Raw genomic sequence first — 22,492 nt, 5'->3', positions numbered from 1 at the left:
GAATACCAGGAGAATTGTTACCCTCTTGTTTCATGTAGTTACAGGGCAAGTGTGAAAAAATATATTGATATTTGAAGAGTTCAGATGCAAAAGCCTCTAAATGCCATTTGAAATTTTCTTCTTTAATGATGATTTTTGTCAAACTTGTATATTTAAGTTCAGTAATTTCACTTAAATAACAATTAATAGGTAATTATCATTGCCATTTAAGTGAAATCACTGAACTTAAATATACAAGCTTGATAAAAATGATCATTCTAGAAGAAAATTTCAAATGGCACTTAGAGGCTTTTGCATCTGAACTCTTCATTTGTAAAATATTATTAGTAGTATAAAGAAAACAAGATGTTTAAAAATAGATTATTCTGATAAAAAATATTTTTTGGCAGTCACGTGAGATAGTGAAACATCATGTAATGGTTTTGGCTGTGGCCTATAGTATTTGCCTCTCAAATAAAATAACTGCATATTTCCTGCTCTCATCTATCAGACTCACCTAATGTCAGGATAGTCTATTGCAATGTTGCAATCTCAAGTTGCAAACTCCCAGGATCCTGCAGTCGCAGAATCTCAGAAGTGTGCACAGCCCTGAACAAGCAGCCTTTGATTTTACTACAGCACTAAGTTTGAATAGGAGTCTATCAGCTTGGAACATATTGACGTGGGAATATTTTCCCAGTCTTCTTTGCGAAATTGTTCCAGATCTGTGAAATTGCTAGTAGGGCATTTGTTCTATTGTGCATAGCCCTCTTCAGGTCCTTTATTCAGATCTGGTCTCCGTCTGGGCCATTCCAAAACATTGATCTTTCTTTGCTGAAGCCATTCTTTTGTTTGTTTACCACCCTCCACCTTCAAAATGGTCAATTCTTTTTTTCATGGAATTTTGCAGTATTTTATTATAAATTATTTGACCCTGCACATAATTTATTACGGCTATAATTTTTGTCCGTAATAGTGGACAAAGGACCATCAAAACTTTCGTGCTTTGACACATTTTATTTAGCTATACAAGACATGCAGTGACAGCCATGATAATTTAAAAAGACAAATAACATTCAGTCTCTCTGACAGTGCATTCTTTATATTTATCATTTTGTATTGATGGCTTGCCTAAGTGATAAACAGTTTGTTACTGTGAAGCAAGGCCTTAGCTGGATTATGATACATAGGCCTACATGCATTTTACTAGAGCATTTAAATAGTTGTCTTTATTTTCAGAGCTTTAGACATATGTGTATTGAGTCTGTTGTAAAAACAGTCTCAGCTAACCTGCTAATTTCACCCACCATGTATTATTACATTCACACACTGTAAAAAATATTTTCAAGATTTGTTATCACAACATATTTTCTTTTGTCAAATCAACTTTATAATAATTTATTTAGTTGAGATAACTTATTATTTTGAGTTTCTGATGGTTAAATTAATCTAAATTTTAAGGCAACCAGGTTACTTACTTTTTAAGTTAAACCATCAATATTTTTTTACAGTGCATTGTTTCTTTCTTGCTCTCTAAGTATCTGCTTCCCCATGCATTCAATTCAGTTACTCCAAACATACATTTGAATAAAACTAAAACACAGTGCAAAGAAAAATATGTAGGCTGTACCTTTTGACTTTTTTTTTTACCATTATGATTTTAGAACTTCTGAGGCTGAGGCTTTCTCAACTGATTATACACATGCTCAGTGCTCTCAAATCATTAACACATCCATTTGAACACCTTGTAATGTTTCATTGTATTACAAAATACAGCTCATTAAATACACATTTTATTCTAAATAAATATTTTATCCTTGACCTTAGTGCTAGAGAAGAGTGTAAATCCCTTGAGAAAAACAGAAGAACATCACTGAGCTGTAAATAATAAATATTAAATAACAATACTGATTGTGTATCACAGTTGATTAACATGGCAGATGGCAGATGATTTTTTGTTTGACAAGTACTTTAGAGAAGAAGGAAGGGAAGGACTCAGTGTCCTCTCTGTCTCTGTTTTCACTTAAACACCCTTTGATCCTACGCAAATCTGAGCTTGAAAGGTTGGTCTTCAGGTTCAGGACAGCAAGAACATGCTGCTCACTAGTGGAGAGTGACAACAAAGATAACTGATGAACAAGACAAACACTGGAAGATTGATTGTTTATCTTTCATTTTGCTAATAATATTATTACTAATATGTATGTTGGTATTTGTATAAAGAATGAGACGTGTGAAAATCAGATATCTTGCTATGGTTTAATAACTGCATCTTGCCTGCTCACATCCATCAGACTTACCTAATATCAGGATAGTCTCTTGCCAGAGTAACAATCTCAATTTGCAAACTCCCAAGATCCTGCAGTCTCAGAATCTCTGATAATTTTGGCAGTATTTGACAGAGCCATTCCTCTTTGGATCCCTAGAGAAGAGAATGGTACTTCACTTAGAAAACTAATTCTATTTGTTACATAGTAATTTCCTAGCCTGGCATGCCAGACCTACATCATGATGTTAGGTCTGGAAACTCTTCATTGACAGGGCTCGGAGGAAACGGAGCCGGAGTAGTGGTGCTTCGGGGTGGTGGAGATGATTCGGGAGAGGTCCGTGCACCTATACCGATCAGAGCGCCGCGCTGACACGGAGTAAAGCCTTTATACTCGATGTGACAGCACGAGCGCTGCAAATATGACAAGTTGATCATTTCGCAACAGCTTTTTTGTAACAGCGCGCACGGCGCCGGCCGCATCCGAGGATGAACGACTTTAAACTGAATATGTCCGAACTTGCTCTGACCGTCGCAACTCTGTCATCATTATGTTAAGCCCGCCCTCCGACTCTATACACGTTGTGATTGGCCCTACCAGAGCTCAAACGTCTATGGAGAGTTGCTAGACCACACTTTGCTGCAAAATAATTTTTGCTGCCGCTAGGGTGCGTCTAGATTTCTAGGCTAACAATTTCCCACTTCTTTCCCAGAATTAATGCTCTTTCAAACAAAGAGAATAATGCAAAGAGAATAAACTGAAAAGGTCCATATTTTGTGTGTGCCTCAATGTCATATTGTGTCTAAAACAATGGTGCCAGACTTCTGTATGTTACTATTAGTATGTTATGCACAGAAATAATTTAAATATTTTAAATAATTTGAACAAATGAACCCTCCAACACTTTAATTAGTATTTTATGGTTTCCAATGCAAAGACTTGGAAACTGTGATAAAAAAAAACAACAACAAAAAAAACACACAAAACAGCCTACATATTTACAAAAAAACAAAAACAAATCAATTAACTGTAAAAAAAAATTGCACATTTCTGAATTCACTGTGAGCCAGGAATTTCAGCATTTTCCTAAATGGTTCCAGAATAAAGAAGGCGTTGGATTGTGTTTGCAAATAAGAGTTTCTCATTTTTTTATGTGTAATTTGAGCTTGCTCTATTTGAATGTGGATGAGAATCTTGATTGTGCATGCTTTGAATGTTTGCAAGTAGTTATTTATTATAAGCAGCTTGGATGTGATCTTACCACTTTGGCAAACACAGAGCAGATTTGACTGTTGTCTTGGCACATGAACTCAGCAGCTGCATCTTGCTGTTCTTTGTTCTTCAGTTTTAGTTTTCTCTTCATCATTCGTCTCACATACTCAACCATTACTTCTACATGCAGCTCGGCCAGCAGTTCCTATACACACATAGAGACACGCAATCTTCAAATATATATCTATATCTGTATCTTAATCGCCACATTAGTGAACAGTGTAAGATTATATACATCTATTTACATCATGTTGTAGTTAGAAACAATATTTGCTGTAAAAGTGATCTTGACCTCTCGGCAGACTGGCTTTAGTTCTTTGAATTGATCTATGTTATTCTCCAGCGCCTTCATCAGCTCCTCCTCAACCTCAGAATGTTTAGCAAACCAGGCTTGAGTCCACAGCTTACGGTACTGCGGCTGTACAGATAAACAAGTCTGGTTATTTCATAAATGTATTATTTAATTTAAAGGGATAGGGAAAAGCGGGGCACAACTTAATGCATTTTGGTTTTGCCTCAATTAAATAAAAAATAATTAGGTTAGATTTTTTTTTTTTTACACAAGCAACATACACATCTCTGCTACAAATGAACACTTAAAGTTTTTTTCTAGGACCTACCGTTTTCGTACAGTTGCACAGAAAGTGACACAAGTGCAAATGTTACAACTTACCCCATATGCAGGGTTAATTGTAACAGACAGAGGGCTTAGTTGTAACACTTGTGTGTAACACACATAATTCAGTACTATTTTATTTGTATAGTTTGATAATGTTTGTGCATCTGTATAGACAGATATCCATACATCCATCCCTCATCCAATCATCCTTCTATTATGGATCAATATCATGGATAGAGACATAGAAAAGGGCTGCACAGTTTTGCAATAATAATAAATAAAATCATAAAATATTGTAATTGCAATTGAATTAGATTTGTGTGCGGCAGCTGCATGTACAATTATTATTATTAATAATAATAACATTAATAATAATACAAATGAGCTTTAAATAAAAATTGTAAGGGTTTATTGCGTTAAAAACAGGCCATATTTTTAATAAATAAACAAGTGATGAATGCATAGTAAACTAAATTTTAACCATTTTAAATTCCAACATTGTTTGAGAAAATCCAAAGTTAAATGTATAAATAATACTCAAACCTGAAAAGTTGTGTGGCTCCCTTTTTTCATTTGATTATCATTGTAACACTGTGTTACAACTAACCCCGCTGTGTGTTACCAGCCCATTCTCACCCACAAGGCGTCACCTAACTGACGCCTTGGGAATCATTTTGACCATGCTTCAATATCTGACGCGTCAGTTAGATGACGCCCTAGGATCGCGTGTAACCCTGCCCCCACCCCAGACCTAAACCTAACCGCGTCATCTAACTGCCGCTTTCCTTTAGCGTCAGTTAGATGACGCCGTAGGATCGCGTCATGTAAGTGACGCTAAAGGGCGCCTAAAACGTCAAATATTGAAGCATGGTCAAAGGTGACGCCTTGGGGTGAGAATGCGTTGGTATTACATATTTTAACCCTAGCTAACAGTCGCTAGGAATTGCTGACATGTTTCAAAACGGTGCTATGTTTGAGCCAACAAGACAGTGATTAAGGCAATATAAAGTTAGATTTGGAAGCGTATACACCCAACTCAGAAACCGAAAAAAATCTGTGATGAAAAAATTTACTTTCATGGTGTCAAAACACTCTTTGTCCAGTATCTTCACAAAATATTTTCAAAACTTTCCGCAAATTCGCGGGAGACTGTCTTCTGGCAAGACAAAAATATCATAAACACAACCTGCTTGATCCTGACGAACTATGTAAACGGTCCGTGTTACATTTTACCCCGCGTTAGCTTGTGCCCCGCGCTCCCCTATCCACTCTTTTTGGAAATAGGATCCGTTTACGACTCCCCCAGAGTTAAACAGTTGAGTCTTACCGTTTTCGAATGCATTCAGCCGATTTTCTGATATTTAAAAAAATATCAGTAACCAGATGGTTTCTGGTCTCATTGACTTCCATAGTAGGAAAAAAATATACTATGGAAGTCAATGAGACCAGAAACTGTTTGGTTACTGATATTCTTCTAAATATCAGAAAATCGGCTGAATGCATTTGAAAACGGTAAAACTCAACTGTTTAACTCTGGGGGAGTGGTTAAATGAGCCTATTTCCAAAAAAGTGGAGCATCCCTTTAAGATATTAATAGTAAAGAAGAATCTCAAACATGGAAGAAAAGCTCAATGCTATTTTCCCAGTAAGGACATGTAAAAATAAAAAAATGGTTAGGGCAGTATCTCCACGTAAATAAGTACTTTAATGATTTTTTCTTTTGCCTACTAACCTTCAGTTCTGAGTGAATTCGACTGAGGAAGTATTCGTGACAGATGTTTTTTAGGTCTGCTAATGTGGACAGACAAGCCTTTCTAGAGTCTTCTGAGAAAAGATGTTCTGGTCTTTGTACATAATCCCTGAGGATATAGAGAAATAATGGTTGCTACAATTTAATTACATTCAATTATTTCTTTTTTAATTACGTTAAATCTAAATACTGATAGTGGACTGTGTTTCCGGTAAAAAGAGAGCTATAGTTTGCATATAATATAAAAATGTAATTTAAATTGTATAAAATTTCAAAAATGAGTAATATAAGACTATTATACAATTGTCAATTAAAGAGGCAGTAAGCGATTTCTGTGTAACACAGGGTGCTACTTGGTGCGACTCAAATAGATGCTTCCTTGTTTCCTCGCTCCTCCGTCCACCAGCCCGTGACCCGGAAACCGATTGATCTCAGTCATCTTTCAAGGAATTTTAAATTTTCTAATTGCACCACGATGAGGCGAGGAACTAGGAGCAAGGAAGCTTCCGAGTTATGAGTGAGGATACACAGGTGTACCCTTTCCTTGCATCCTAAAGGGGTGGAGCTAAGACACAAGGAAAAGAAGTGAGGGGACAAGGATGCACAAATAAGAAATGAGAACCACCCAACAGAATTTTGCTGTCTGGGAAGTCGTGTTTAAGTCAGAAACACCCACCACCTCATCATTGCTCCACCCCCAATATAACAAACACAAAATGCATCACAGGCAACCACTAACGGCTCTCAAATTAGACAGCTTGCGCAAGTTTGGAAGAATTAAACAACAACAGAATATCTTCTGAGAAACAGAAAAACAACATTGTTGCTCAAGTATCAAACAGAAACAAACAACCTCAGTAAGCTGTTTTTATATCTTCCTGCTCTCTAACATCTCTCCAGCTCTTGAAAAGTGTTTCCAATATTAAAGCAGATCCTAGATCTTGCCTAATCGTAACCATTCTTCTTGCGATCTTTTGACCTTTTCCTCTTTGGTAATATCTCAGCCATCTCTCTTACTACAGTCTTTCTACAAATGTCCCACTTGCTCACTTTCTCTCGTCCCTCATCATGACTGTATACACACCCTACAGCTGATTGACTTTTTAGGTCATGTTCCAAGAATATTCAAGCAGGCTTTAATAAAAACTTTCATTAAGAAACTGCAATTAGATCCAAATAACCTAGCAAATTACAGACCCTTTTCAAATCTTCCATTTTTGTCTACAATACAAGAAAAAGTTGTGTCCGCTCAATTGTGCTCTTTCCTGCAAGAAAATTATATCTTTGAAAAATTTCAGTCAGGATTCAGACCGCATCATAGCACAGAAACTGCGATAGTTAAAATGAAAAATGATATACTTTTAGCTTCTGACCAAGGCTGTATCTCACTATTTCTACTCGGTCTTAGTGCTGCATTCGACACTAGATCATAAGATACTCTTGGATCGACTACAAAACTACACTGGTGTTCAGGGACAGGCATTAAGCTGGTTTAGTTCATACCTATCAGACCGTTATCTTTTTGTCTGTTTAAATGAGGATCTATCTTCTGACTATTTTAACAATTTATTTAATAACTTTTCGAGGCTGGCAAGTTTCAATTCCTTAAGAAGCCTATGGACTAGTATGGAGGAGTGATCCAGCTCTCAGATTTAATCAAAAATATCTTAATTTGTGTTCTGAAGATGAACGAAGGTCTTACGTGGTTGGAACAACATGAGGGTGAGTAATTACTGAAAGAATTTTCATTTTTGGGTGAACCCTTTAAGATAAGTAAATTCAAGGCTTCTGGTCATTCCTAGGATATCTAAGTCCACTAAAGGAGGGAGGGGGGTTCCTGATATTGTTTGAGGCTCAGACCAGCTGTCCCAGTTTAAAACTAGATTAAAGACGCATCTCTTTAGCCAAGCAGTCACATTATGCTTAAGTTTTATACTACTGTCGAATCAGATCGAATGCATTAATATTACGAACAGCAGCTATGCTAATTATTTCTCATCTGCTTTTCTGCTGTTATATCAGGACTTTAGTCCCGAGGTAAATAGAATTTGTCAATTCCAGTTTGTATCCAGCCTAGGGCTGCACGATATTGGTAAAAATTGGCATTGCGATATTTTATTTTTCCATGATATATATTGCGATATAAAAACAATTTCTCCAGATGACTTGAATAGCTCTATTTGAAAAGAATGAATCATTATAGAATGACTGGGGTGGTTTTGTCATGGAGTAAATCCACATAAAAACTAATTACTAATGTAGGTTTTACTAATGTAGTTAAATAGAAACCTTATTGTAAAGTGTTTCCAATTGATGTCTCTTGAGTTCAGTGTTGAATAGATTAGTTGTTTTAACCATTCATTAAAGTGAATCGGTTCAAATGAGTCATTAACGGACCACTGCACACGTTGATTATCCAGGCAGTTTAGGACATCGCACAAAAATTTGTGTAAACACAAAGCATTTCATCACTGGATAGATTTTTTTTTTTATTATTGAAAGTGTTGTTTATGTCATCTGAATGTGTGGAACGCTTTTCAGTGAAGATAAGGCAACTTTATTTTAGCACAATTCACAACCAGTGTTAGTTTTCCGACCTTTTACCGTCATGTATTCTCAAAGATATTCAGTCATCTCACTTCATTCATAAGCGCGAGGGAGAGAGAGAGCAAGTCAGTTTGAAGACGGTGAGAGTGCACGCGTGAAAAGTGCAATACAAATAAATTTGAATTTAATTTAATTTAATTTAATTTACTACAAGAGTTTTTTGGTGCTCCGTAAATCAGTTCAATGAACCCACTTTATTTTTTCTCCTATTTAAACAGCCAGAAAACAGCCTACAAACAAACACTATTTGATTTTTCAGCACATACAGAACAGACATCTAGAAAATATTTAGGTGTTGGTTAAAATTTCCAACAGCGTTTCTCAGAAATCGCTTACTGCACCTTTAAAATAATTTCTGCAGCAAGGTAGAAAAATTGCCAATTAAACTCACCTAAACAGGTAAATATTATTGAGACTAGCACTGAGAGTTTTAGGAATGTTTTCTTGTTTTCTTTTGAGAAGTTCCTCTAGACTTGCCTTATAGCTGCCATTGAAAAAAAGGAGAGAGCATGTCAGTCTTATTTTAATGCATGAAAATGTGACAGAGATATAGTGACTAATTACATATATACCTCAGAAGAAATCTGCCAAGATGGCATAGAAGACTCCTGGCTTTACTTTCACAGCCCAAAAGTGTGTTGACCTCTCTCACAGTCGCATCAACAAGCTATGGAACAAAAATGGTTACACTTCAATGGATAACCACATAAAGCCAAAAACAAAAACTTTTTTTTTTTTTTTAGGAAATAGGTCTGACTCTGGTGATGATCCCAACATGCAAAACTAAATAAAGATGGTGGTTAGAGAGTGAGTAGAGAATATTACTTACTGGTAAAACATCTATAGCAAGGTTGCTGAAGTAGTATCCATCCATGATCTCTGGATCAAAGTCATCACAAAAGTTTTTCACTTCTTTCTCAAGAGCGGTGACTAACCACTTTCTTATCTCGTTCTAATGAGAGAAAATAAGCAACAGGAATTAGGCTATAAACTAAAGCAGTAACTGATGAGAGTAATAAGAAAATTAGCTAATACCATCTCTACACCAGCTGTGAGCTGTTCGTTCGAGCAAAATCGACACTATAATCATTGAAGTTACCCTAAATTGGATGCTCCACGTTTTATATAGTGGTGAATCGCCTACAGTGAATGGATGCATTTTTCTGTCTTATGAACTACATGCATTTGTGCTACTCCTGACAATGGGATGAATGGATTTGGTAGGCAGCCTTATTATGGCAGTCATTATGGTGTTGTGCTTCGCATTAATGGACGCACCGAGGGCAAACATGGTAGGACCCCAATTCAAAAAAGTTGGTATTTTGTCAAATGCAATAATACCAATAATCTGTGATGTGTTAATTATATTAAACCTTTATTCAACTGACTGTACAAATAAAAAAGTCCAAAGTTTTCATTTGCCAAATTAATTTACAAATGTATTGTCAATTGTCAAAAGCAAATTAATATAAACAAATTTTGATTTTGATTGCTGCAACACACTCTTACTAGGTGTGGTAATAGGTGCGGCATCGTGATTGGGTATAAAATAAACATTTACCAATGGCAGTGGTAAAGGTGTTGTGACACAGCAGTAAAGGTTGATGTGACAACTTTGTTGCAGTGTGTTGCAGGCATCAAAAATCTAATTGAGTTGGTCAGTGAAACCATTGAAAAATCTTTTATTTGTACTTTTGTCAGTTAAATCATATCAGGGTTCTGTAACCTCTGTTTGGTTTATAACTGGGTTGATGACAGCTCTGACATTCCCAGTTTCTCATGTGTTGGTGTTTAGTCTGGTTTGTTGTGAGCACATGGCTTGTCTTGTATTCCTTGTGCCATGTGCTCTCTTGTCAATTGTCTGGCCCCTCCCATCTTGTTACCTGATTATTGATTGAGCTGCCCCACCTGCCTTGTTCATTACCCTCTTGTGTTCATTTCCCTATTTAGGCCCTGTTTACACAAGAATGCTTGCGGGTAAAAACGTAAAAATATTTAATTGGATGTGCCTTTCGCTTACACGGCAATGCCGTTTTTAGGGCTTAAAGCGTAAAAAAGTGAAACCACCCTCCAGAGTGGAAATCTAAAAACACTCCACCGTCGCGTTCCCGTGTAAACGGTAAAAACGCAAAAGTCTGCTTGACAGTGAAGGTTGTAAGCAGGCGCGCGGACTTGGTGTTGTTGTGTGGCAGTGCTTCACGTTGCCACCTAGCCGTCTGGAGTGCATACTATATTGAATTTCACACTCTTTTGCGTCACCATATGCACGTGGATTTCCCACCCAAAATGCTCGTCTAAATGCAGAATAAAAAGTGATAACGCAACGCAACTTTTGTGTTTTCTCTTCAGAATCGTTTCCGTGTAAACATAGCCTTATTCTCCCTGTGTTTGCAGTCCTGTGTTGGTTCGTTGTCCAAGTTTTCTATGTTCCTTGTGTTTCCTTATCCTGCCTGTTTTTTTTTTTTTTCGTTTTCAGCCACGATAGAGTTTTGTCTGTGTTTGTTTGTTTATTTACTTAATAAATATGTACCTATTGTTTTTGCACTTGAGTCCTCGCACCCTTAGGTTAATCCACCCATCCCATGACAAATAAAGGTTAAAGAGAATTAACAAATCACAGATTCTTGATTTTTAAGTTATTTCACAAAATCTCACCACTTTTCTGGTGACATGTTGTTGTATAATCTGATTATGCAATTGTGTTATTCTGAAGTAAGTCATGAACTGAATGACCTCTTTGTATGAGAAGTACTGTTCCTCTAATCTCTTAAGATCTTCTTCAGGTAACAAAGGTCCAATCGATGAGTTGTTAATGTGCTCCTCTAGTTGTACGTGCTTCAATACATCTCTACAAAAAAAAAACATATTAAAGAATATTAACATTTCTGAAACTGTGTTTAAAAATGTTGAATCATGTATAATATAACTTAGGAAGTAATAAGTCATGATTTTGTAAATTCTAATTGGCACTTACTTTGGGTAGTAATTGACAATCCAACTCAATATATAGAGGCAGTCCTCAAAATCAATACTGGATCTAGCGAGCTCTTGGAGTCTGGTAGAGAAGGTCTGATGGTAGAGTTGAGCATACGTTCTGCAAATGTCAAAGTCTGGTGGATAACATTCTCTCAGATTTTGGACCACTCTAAGCAGGTCTTTTTGTACTTGTTTGCCCATTCGACACACTTCTGTCTTCAAGGAGGTAGACAGCTTGTCTACTTTATTCTCCTGTTCATCTGCAGTCTTCATTCGTTCCTCCACGACCGTCTGGAGTAAATTGTCATGCATCTCTCTGCACTTTGTGGGCCTCCATTTTGGACGCTGATCCACCGCCACTTCCGCCCAGCGTCTGTCTTGTTCTTCCTCTTGAAGTATTGAAGTCAAAGCACTCTTGAGTTTCTCCTGATTGTCCTCATTGAAAGAATCATGGATGGCCATCCTCAGTTGAAAAATAAAGATCTCATAGTCTGTCTGCAGCTTGTCCACCATTTCTTCTGTCCTGGCCACTTCATTTGAACCGAAGAGACATTCCTCAGCTTTCACAAGCTGCTGCTGTGCTTCAGCCAGACGGTTCTGTTCAAGGTTTCCAGTAAAATCCAGCTCCACTGCAGTATGTGAGAAGACAAGAGGTATAGCTGGGGTTTTATCCCTTGTAAGAGGTATAGCTGGGGTTTTCTCTTTGATGCCAAGGACTCATTGTGTATGAAATCTATTTAGAAAGTAAATAAACTAAATCTAAATCTATTTAGACTCTTTTCTATAAAAATCTATTTAGCAGCTGTATATTTTCATATAAATCTGTTTAAACTCTCAAAGAAAAATATGAGAAATGAAGATAAATGTATAAATGGGCATTTAGACTCTAACCTTTCTATAACCCAGTTTTAAACCCCCTGTAAAATAGTCCTTGTAATTTTGAATGCATGAAAAGATTGTCTGTTACCTGATAGAGTTTCGTGGGATTTTGAATTCTTTGGCCGTTTCATGAAGTCAGGAATTTTCATTTTCAGTTTGATCGCATGTTTCTGTTTTTCCTCTTCAGTATCACCAGGGAAATCTGCTATGCCTTCAAATCCATCACGGTCCACAACTTAAGTATAAATCAGAAATTAACAGAAAAGAAACTTGCTTAATTTTCTCTAAATTAAAAGCTCTAATTAAAACTCTTAAGTTAATGGACTCTTTAATAGACTTCACATCAGCTAGACGAAGTGGCTCCACTAAGGCTGGCACCCCAACCCTCCTGTTAGCGCTACATAGCTGCTGAACAACACAAAAGAGGTACCACGATAGTGCAATATTAGCAGCATTTTATGATTCTCATCAATCATCATGTAAAGATAATGAGCAATATGCTGGTGTACTGCTAGGTATTTCTGTTCAAATCCAACTTATAGCTCTAATAGAGCTTTTCACAAGTATAAACCTGTTTGCTCCTATGATTATAATCATTTTTATTAATAATTAATAATTTTATAATTATAATTTTGATAGAGGGCACTCCAACCTAGACAATTGTCATTCCCTCACAAAATACAAATCCCAGAACTCACTGCCCTTTCTCATCATGCTTGATTGTTCTAAGCTGGTTCTCATTACATAATCAATCTCTGAGTATGTAAGCCTGGTTCATTCTGTCATGCAAGGTTATGGACACAGTACTTTATTTAAGGATTCTCCACTGCTTTTTTTTTTCATCTTAAACTATGTTATTCCCTATGTTATTCTCATTGACTTCCATAGTAGGAAAAAAAATATACTATGGAAGTCAATGTGACCAGAAACTGTCTGGTTACTGATATTCTTCTAAAAATCAGAAAAGAAATTCAGCTGAATGGATTTGAAAACGGTAAAACTCAACTGTTTAACTCTGGGGGAGTCGTAATATTAGCCTATTTCCAAAAAAAAGTGGAGTATCCCTTTAAAAGACTCTCCAAATATGTAATCCAATAAAAAGTCCAAATAATAACAGGGTACAGGCAAACATATATTATATTAGATATATTATATTATATTATATTATATTATATTATATTATATTATATTATATTATATTATATTATATTATATTATATTATATTATTATAATTTCATAAATTGATCATATATCAATGTATAGGACACATATACACAAAACAACCAAAACATGAAGAACACAATCTGCTATTTTACCTAATTGTGTTTTGGGGCTTAGAGTTTCTTCAGATTTGAAATTCTTCTGGAGTTTTGTAAAGATTTTCGTATGAACATTTTTTGGTATTTTGAGTTTGTGCTTTTTTTTCTGACATTGCGCTGTGGGATCTTCATCAGCTATGCCATCATCACTTCTGATTTCTTCACAAATTTCATGGTCTTCTTCTGAAAGCAGAGAGCACACAACATTGAATCCAAATTAAAGCATTAATCTTGTAAATTCTTCAAAGAAATAAATCATTTTGTCTGAATATTGGGGTGTAAATGTCCCAATGGTGGCAGAACCGGAAGACAATACAATGCTGAATAAAGTCATAGTTTTTGTTATTCTTGGACCAAAATGCATTTTTGACGTTTCAAAACATTCTAACTAACCCCTGATGTCACATGGACTACTTTGATGATGTCTTTATTTCCTTTCTGGACAAGGACAGTATACCGTGAAGACATTTTCAATGGAGGGACAGAAAACTCTCGGACTAAATCTAAAATATCTTAACTGTGTTTTGAAGACGAACGGAGGTCTTACGAGCTTGGAACGACATGAGAGTGAGTCACCTTTAAGGTTTGCGATTGTTTAGCGTGGGGTTAGGGGTTTGTATTTATTTTTGTGTTATAGGCAATTTCCTGTAGGAAATTTTTATAATTAACTGTGGGGCTAGTTTAGTTTGGGGACAAACACATACACTACTAATAGCACACAAACCCTATTCAAGGCAGTGCCATCTTTGATTTTTAACAGGAATGAAAGTGAAGCTGTGAGGGATAGACAGATCACTTCAGTGGGTTGTGCTGATGTTATTTAGCCGTTAGTTAACATTTCATTGGCCAGTAGCACTTAGCACCGGCTGGAGAATGCATAATGTATTTTTCGGATGAGCATGACACGCGATTTCATCAGATTTCATTTCCTTCAGGAACCAAATTTTCTGTTGCCTGTAGGAAAGCTTTTTTTATCATGTTTATTGCTACTTTTCAGAGCAGTTTTCAATCCTCAAGTGGACACGATGAGCAATAGGAGATGCATCGATCCATGTGACAAGTTCAATGCAGGAGGAGACACTCATGATGATGATGTGCTGTCTACAGCGGCCTCTGATTCTGAGAAGCTCATGGTTAATTTGTGCAGTTCTCTCTCTCCAAGCGAAGATAAACACACTTCCCCATCTTATAACGAGGATTTGGATGTACTTACACATGCTGTAGACAAGCTGGGGCTAGAATGGGATTGTGAGCCAACTCAAAATCAGTGACCAATTTTTGACCAGGCGCTCCCCAGCCCAGCCACTTAAGCCTCTCCCCATCTTCCAAGACTTCCACCATGTCTTGGAAACAGCCCTTTTCGGCGCTGTATGAATGGGTGAGTGTGAGGCAATATGTAAAGTGCTTTGGTGGCCACTGGCCACCAAATGCAGGTCCATTTACCATTTACAGGATTTGGCAGGTGCTCATCGAGACTTGGTGCTCAATTATTTGAGGACCTAAGGACTATGCATAAACCTCAAAAAGAGTGTGTTGCTACGACATCAGCAAACAACTTTTTTTGGCATAGTCTTTGATTCTCGCAAGATGTGGGCAAGTCTGTCTCTCGCAGGAGTCAGTTCAGGACAGGACGTCCGGTTCATGCAGGTTTAGGTCTAATTGTGATATTGTGGTATTTATCTGTTGTCCTGGAGGGCCTTACAGGGCATGGAGGGCCATCCATTTGAGTCTTTGGAGTCGGTGTTATAAAAGTTTTTGACCCATAAGACGGTCCTTTTGGTGGCTCTATCTTCTCTTAAGAGAATAAGGGACTTGCAGGCTCTTTCAGACAGCCCTTCTTGTATGGACTTTTTTTACTAAAATCTTGATGCGATGTAGTATGTTCCAAACGTTGCGTCGACCCCATTTTGCTTCCAGCAGGTGGTCTTGGAGACTTCGACCGCACAGTCCAATGGCATAGATCTGACCAATTGTTTGTATGTTTTGGAGGTGAAAACAAAAGAGCTGCTTTCACAAAACAGAATGTCTCATTGCATATAATATAATAATTATATTGTATTAATTTCATAAATGGATCATGTATCAACGTAGATAACAAGATGACACATAAACAACAAACCAACCAAAACATGAAGAACACAATCTGCTATTTTACCTAATTGTGTTTTGGGGCTTAGAGTTTCTTCAGACTTGAAATTCTTCTGGAGTTTAGTAAAGATTTTAATTTGAATATTTTTTGGTATTTTGAGTTTGTGTTTTTTTTTCTGACATTGCGCTGTGGGATCTTCATCAGCTATGCCATCATCACTTCTGATTACTTCACAAATTTCATGGTCTTCTTCTGAAAGCAGAGAGCACACAACATTGAATACAAATTAAAACATTAATCTTGTAAATTCTTCAAAGAAATAAATCATTTTGTCTGAATATTGGGGTGTAAATGTCCCAATGGTGGCAGAACCGGAAGACAATACAATGCTGGATAAAGTCATAGTTTTTGTTATTTTTGGACCAAAATGCATTTTGATGTTTCAAAACATTCTAACTAACCCCTGATGTCACATGGACTACTTTGATGATGTCTTTATTTCCTTTCTGGACAAGGACAGTATACCGTGAAGACATTTTCAATGGAGGGACAGAAAACTCTCGGACTAAATCTAAAATATCTTAACTGTGTTTTGAAGACGAACGGAGGTCTTACGAGCTTGGAACGACACGAGAGTGAGTCATTAATGACATTTAATTTTTGGGTGAACTAACCCTTTAAGGTTTGCGATTGTTTAGTGTGGGGTTAGGGGTTTGTATTTATTTTTGTGTTATAGGCAATTTCCTGTAATTGACATGACCAAGGAAATCTTTTTAATTAACTGTGGGGCTAGTTTAGTTTGGGGACAAACACATACACTACTAATAGCTAACAAACCCTATTCAAGGCAGTGCCATCTTTGATTTTTAACAGGAATGAAAGTGAAGCTGTGAGGGATAGACAGATCACTTCAGTGGGTTGTGCTGTTATTTAGCCATTAGTTAAAGGGTTAGTTCACCCAAAAATGAAAATTAAGTCATTAATTACTCACCCAATGCTGTACCAACCCCAAGACCTTCGTTCATCTTCGGAACACAAATGAAGATATTTTTGATTAAATTTGAGAGCTGTATAACTACCACATAGGCTGCCTAAGGGACTGGCTCTTGACGGCCCAGAAAGTCAATGAAGAAAATTTTAATTTTCCATGTGACTACAGTGGCTCAACTATAATATATATAATATATATAAATAATATATATATTATATATATATATTATATATATAATATATATATATATAATAGATTGAAAAATTGAGAGGAGTTGTTTCGACGTAGCGTGCGTTGAAATTATCTTGAGATTTCGTAGCAATATCTCTCAAGCTCAATGAAATGTCCCACGAATAAAAAATGAATGAATCAAAAATGAGTCGACAAGTGAATGAATCAAACTGAGATTAATCAAAGATGAAATGTATCACAGGACAACATGTGATCATGACTTTTGCGTAAACATACAGGCCACTTTCGAGTCAAGTGGCGTGTTATCTCTATGCATTTTGAGCTATCCGCGTGCATCCGCGTGTATGTCTCTACGCCATTAACGTCTGAGTGATTCCACGTGTATGTACACGCCGTCAAATGTCCACGCGAAATGAAGCAAAATGTAGATCTACTTCTCGGGAGTGATCTTTTTTTTTTTCCTAGGATGGTGAGGGAGATTCATAAATGCCATTAACCCCAGTGATGGGTAGGTTTAGGGACAGGGTTGAGGTAGGTCATATATTTATATATACAGTAATGTAACGTTAAGTCAACGGCGTTCATAAACACGCTGAAAAGCGATTATGCGAGTTGCACGCCAAAAATGGAAATACGAATTGGCGTGTCATACACACTTCTTGACACACTACTTCATGAGATCAGTCTGCACAGGAATGTAACAAACTGAGATACCCCACAGGGATGTGTCAACCTGAGATGTCGTTGGATGGCAGGGTAACACAAAATGTTTTAAACTCAAATCTCCTCTGGAAATAACTATGTTCAGCACCAACTGCAAACCGCAATTCCCATCTCACGTGCGATGACACGTGCAGAACACTCAAATGCGCGTGACCAGTGCGGTTGAAACGTTCGTTCGTAAAGGGCATTTCAGAATGTTTGTGTTTGTAAACAATAGGCACCGCGATACTTCCGGGTGGTAGAACGCCAGCGGCTTCTACTGACCAACTGAAGAGATCCAGCCGGGAACTTAACAGTTAAATAGTTGTTGTTGATCAAAGTTGAAACGATGGCGAAAACGTGTTGTGTTTGGGGTTGCACCGTGAGATATACAGCAAAAAGTGTAGGGTTTTTATCGATATCCTTCAGAAAACAGTAAATCTAGCGGAACCTGTGGGTGAAGCCACCTTTCCACTGCACACGATATTCGCATTCGATTGTTGTATTTCGCCCCATAGTGTCAGTCGCACGGAACTTTGAAATTGGTCGTGAAGCAACCGTTACCCTCCCAGATAGCAAACTGACATTGAATCAACGTGGAAACGACGTCTCTCATGACATTGAAACAACGTTGATTTTGCTCATCGAATTAACGTTGAACCAACGTCAAACGCGGCATTCTTCAAAGCTAAATGAAAATCGAAAATTGGTTTGCTTTCATAACGTTGAAACAACGCGTTGATTTCAAGTTGATTTTCCGTTAGTTTTGAAAGAATGACGCGTCTGACGTTGGTTCAACGTTAATTCGATGAGCAAAACAATGTCAGATCAACGTTGTTTCGATGTCATATTTCCACGTTGATTCAATGTCAGTTTGCTATCTGGGCTCGGATATTCACAATGGTAAAATTAATGATTTTATTGAATGTAATGCATGCATAAATATATTTACACAAAACAAATGACCCTCAATACATCTCAAATAAAAACATAGTAGATTTTATATAGCTAATCAATATAAATATTGATTGAATAATTATAAAATATTTTTTTTTCTGCTATAGTTAATTATAACCAATGTTTTACAGAAAGAGCATTTACAGAAAAACATTAAAGAGTTCAAATATTTGTAATTCTAGCCGACATCAGTTCATCGCGATCACATCTCTGTTATTACTAATGAACCTGACTGCACAATAAATATTTCATAATACAGTTGTTTGTTATAATTCGAGGATTTGCCAGCATACAGAATTCAGCACTGAACAAAAAGTCAGTTTTGAGCGGTGAGGAGAGTCTATCGTATATCCTTCTGATTGGCCTTTGCGTTCAATAAATCCACACATATCTGTGATTATCTACATCGCTCATCGCTGCAGACATGCAGACATTTTTTTCTTTAGTATAACCATGGAGTATAAAATTCAATATAAATTTTCGGTATTGCATTGGACTCTACGATTGGCGGAAGTTATCGAGCATCCTTACACCTTCACCGGAAATACCGCCGTGCATAGAGCCCATAGTCGTCAATCAAAATGAAAGTCCAAAACTTAACAAAAATGTGAAAAATCTCTTCAATCGTCACCAATCAAGCTAAACTTGTACTTTTAATGCACTGTGAAAGAGATTTTTAATCTATGAGAGCCTGGTCAAAAGGTCAAAAGCGGATATTCATTCAGCACGCGCCGCTCAAGCAGCAATGCACTATTAATAATAACGATGATTAATTTGTGACTGCCATATTAACATCAGAACACTATTTTATTAAATTGTTGTGAATTCATTGGGTTTGGTTGCTGTTTCCAGTGTGCGTCCACAACATATTCTGACAAGCACGCATCTGAGTTGGCATTGGTGACACGTTGTATGAGTCGTTATATTTGATTATTAAATAATTAAATTTAATTATCTATAACATTGAAACATTTTACAATCCTACTAGCCCTTTATTTAGATTAAAACCCATTCTCTTTAATTTGATGAGGAACATAGCGTTTTGAGCAGCAAGCAGTCCCTGTCCAGCTGTTGGCCGTACGCCACCCACTGCAGCAGACGCATTGATCTTTAATTTAAATGACGATCGATTGTGGGAATTTGTGAAACTTGACATCCCTTCAGTTTTATATTTGACATTTCCAGGTCTAGTAATCTTACTGTTACCTTTCTCAGAAAAAGGGGATTATAAAAGATGCTGCTAATGTTTCAAGTTTTTCATACAAGTAGTTTACCAGATAGATTATTATAGACTTAATATATTAAGGCTAAGCCTACTCATATGGATTTTTATTAACATTTATTTTATATTACTTAATGTTTGCAACAGGTGAGCCAGTGCACAATTATTTTTTATGTATTTACATTTTCTGTGAATTAATAATTTTGTTAAACTATGTTCTGTACCATATCCGAACTGTTACAATAAAAAATTATTTGAGCAATATAACATGCATTTTTATTCAGTATATAAGCAATATTTTGCTTTTTATGTTAAAGACACTATTGAAATCATGAGAAATGTACATTCTCAGGAAAATAGACGCTTATCAGTTAATCGTTAATAAAACGATAAGGTCAATCAGTTAAAAATTTATGAATTAATCGATAATTTGCATCCCTGCCCCGCAGGTGTTCCCATAGTGATGGCTTCACAGCATCTCAGCATTTCAGTATCTCCAAGACGTTTTTTGGATTTGTCAGTGCTGATGAAACACTAAAAATATCTTTCCAAGAAATTTCAGTGCAACTCCAGACAAGATGAACTTTAGAAAATTATTAGTGATCTATTGAGCTTTATGCATCTTTTTTTAATGAAGATGCCATTAAAAACACCTCATAGCTCACAGATACCTCACAGCCTCGCTTTCATTCCTGTCATGACGGTGCTCTTAATGTCATGGCTGTTTTGTTTTTTTGACACAAAACTTATGTGATAATTTATTTTATTATGGATAACATCATAACACACACCCGTTTTACCGTTAAAATGGATGGAAAATGGATGTCTTACCTTTCCTCATTCTCCCAAGGAGCATGTCCTGTATTTAATGCAGTTAAAGGCAGCCCAAGTGTGTTCAGACTATCTTTCAGCTGTCTGTGTCTTAACTGTGCCCCCGCAGATCCTAGGCTGCTGCAGATGTCATCACTAGACATCATGTGATCTAGTGGAAAGCTCACTCCCAGAGAAAGACCAAATGGTTTCAGTTTGCTAAAGATTGCATGTTTTCATTTTAATCTTGATTGCTATAGCCAGCTTCCTGGACTTATAATGAATACAAATAACAATATCCTAATTATTCTTCTGGCGTGACTCATATCTGATGACACACGAATTAGTCTAACAATGCCATTTACATGTTTTCATTTTTTTCTCTCTTAATTTTTACTTAAAACAAACATTAATAACAAGCGTCCCATTTTGACCAGCACTAGGTCCCCACCCAAATTTGGTTGTTTTAAATGCAGTATTTTTGTTTTACGGATTGGACATTGGATTTAGGCGAGTCTTCAGAATGGCCCTTGAGTTGCATTGTAAGTTACTATTGTGCTGCGATCAGATTGAGACATTTTTAACAGCATTAACAATGAGAAACACAATAGCAAACATTAGTTCACCCCAAAATACATTTTTTTTTGTCATAATTTACTCACCCTCATAGTTTTATAAAACCAAACCTGTATGAGTTTCTTTAAATAACCAAAGAAGAAGGAACATTTAATGAGATTAAATAGCTATTTGACTGAATCTATAGTTAATTTACTAGTGTTAAATGTTTAGTTATAGTGATACAATGCAATTCTAGTTGCAATATATTGAAATTGAACGACTGCTCTTACTAGGATTTATTAATTATAAATATTCACCCATTTGTATTCATGGCTTACAATAAGTGATAGACTTATAAGACATCAAGAAAGTTTGTTATTGAAGCAAGGCCTGCTGCATAATGAAATATAAGTGCTTTATGTCAGAACATTTAAATAAATCTCTTTATTTTCAGAGATTGGCAACAAAGATGTGTATTGAATCTGTTCTCCAAGCAGTAACCTTGTGACAAGCCACTTGGTATTACCTAACAGCTGCTTCCAACTAGGCCAGTACTTCTATCAATACAGGCTATTGTCACAATACAAAATAGTAAATTAATATAAAAAACTGATATTTTGGCAAATACATTTAGGCTAAATAAAAAAATCCAGACATTTGATATTTAATGAATTTGATGAACATCAAAACTTTCATTCATCCTGGATAAGTCAGGTATCATTTCAGTGCAGTTTTGGACTGCATATAGAAATGTAAATAAATTACATGAGATACAATAGCCGATTGTTAATGACTGCAGTCTACTATAACATCTGTTGGACAGTGACATCTAGTGGATTTGAAGTGTTATTGTAATGCATGAGGACAGTTCACCTTAAACCGTGCAATTATTCACATTAACGGTGGCAAAAAGCATTTAAGTTTTATAGGTACGAATTTAATTGTTCTGTGTGGTTTAAACAGCTGTTATTATCAGTCTAACTACACATATAAAAGATGCTTACCTTATCTAGTGGGACAGGATAGCTAAGCTGTTCCACATGCAGAGCATTTATTCCTCTTTCAAGCAGGGCTCTTTAAAAGGTGAGTTGAATTAATGCCAAACATACGACTTTATTTTTATTTACAAATCAAATTTAAAAATGTTTTTCTGATTCATGGTAATGAACAACTCTCACTGCCTATGGTGTTATACTGGTGGTATTTAGCTCAGAATCCCTTATATTTAGCTCAAAATGAATTACAAAATGTAAAACCACAACAAAAACAATCAAAATAAATTACAAATTGTATTTAGACATT

General features: G+C 36.3%; 1 protein-coding gene across 3 annotated transcripts; it reads right to left on the bottom strand.

The window, feature by feature from the left end:
* Positions 1-982: 982 nt before the first annotated feature.
* LOC120493312 (tumor necrosis factor alpha-induced protein 2) lies at positions 983-20,783 on the bottom strand. Of its 3 annotated transcripts, none has more exons than XM_039691825.2 (14): positions 20,654-20,783; positions 15,825-16,010; positions 13,667-13,852; positions 12,438-12,584; positions 11,469-12,099; positions 11,228-11,342; positions 9,324-9,446; positions 9,067-9,161; positions 8,886-8,978; positions 5,870-5,996; positions 3,811-3,936; positions 3,508-3,663; positions 2,280-2,401; positions 983-2,082 (listed from the first exon to the last, which is right to left on the bottom strand). In XM_039691825.2, the coding sequence occupies exons 1-14, from the start codon at positions 20,676-20,678 to the stop codon at positions 1,908-1,910; spliced, it is 2,307 nt and encodes a 768-aa protein (XP_039547759.2). In that variant the 5' UTR covers positions 20,679-20,783; the 3' UTR covers positions 983-1,907. The 3 variants fall into 3 exon arrangements, with proteins under 3 accessions (XP_039547759.2, XP_039547760.2, XP_039547763.2); XM_039691826.2 differs by having other exon boundaries at positions 15,825-16,007; positions 20,654-20,762; XM_039691829.2 differs by lacking the exons at positions 13,667-13,852; positions 15,825-16,010; positions 20,654-20,783 and adding an exon at positions 14,883-15,468.
* Positions 20,784-22,492: the final 1,709 nt, after the last annotated feature.

Source organism: Pimephales promelas, chromosome 13, assembly GCF_988280905.1.
Source record: "Pimephales promelas chromosome 13, fPimPro1.hap1.1, whole genome shotgun sequence".
NCBI classification, from domain to species: domain Eukaryota; kingdom Metazoa; phylum Chordata; class Actinopteri; order Cypriniformes; family Leuciscidae; genus Pimephales; species Pimephales promelas.
The sequence above is the reverse complement of the archived record's forward strand: the minus strand, read 5'-3'. Positions and strand labels throughout refer to the sequence as shown.

Coding starts and splice junctions, on each gene's coding strand:
- LOC120493312 (XM_039691825.2), bottom strand. CDS start 20,678: ATGCTCCTTGGGAGAATGAGGAAAG. Junction 11,343..11,468: donor ATTGTCAATTACTACCCAAA/GTAAGTGCCAAT, acceptor TTTTTTTTGTAG/AGATGTATTGAAGCACGTAC. Junction 5,997..8,885: donor AATAATATTTACCTGTTTAG/GTGAGTTTAATT, acceptor CTATATCCTCAG/GGATTATGTACAAAGACCAG.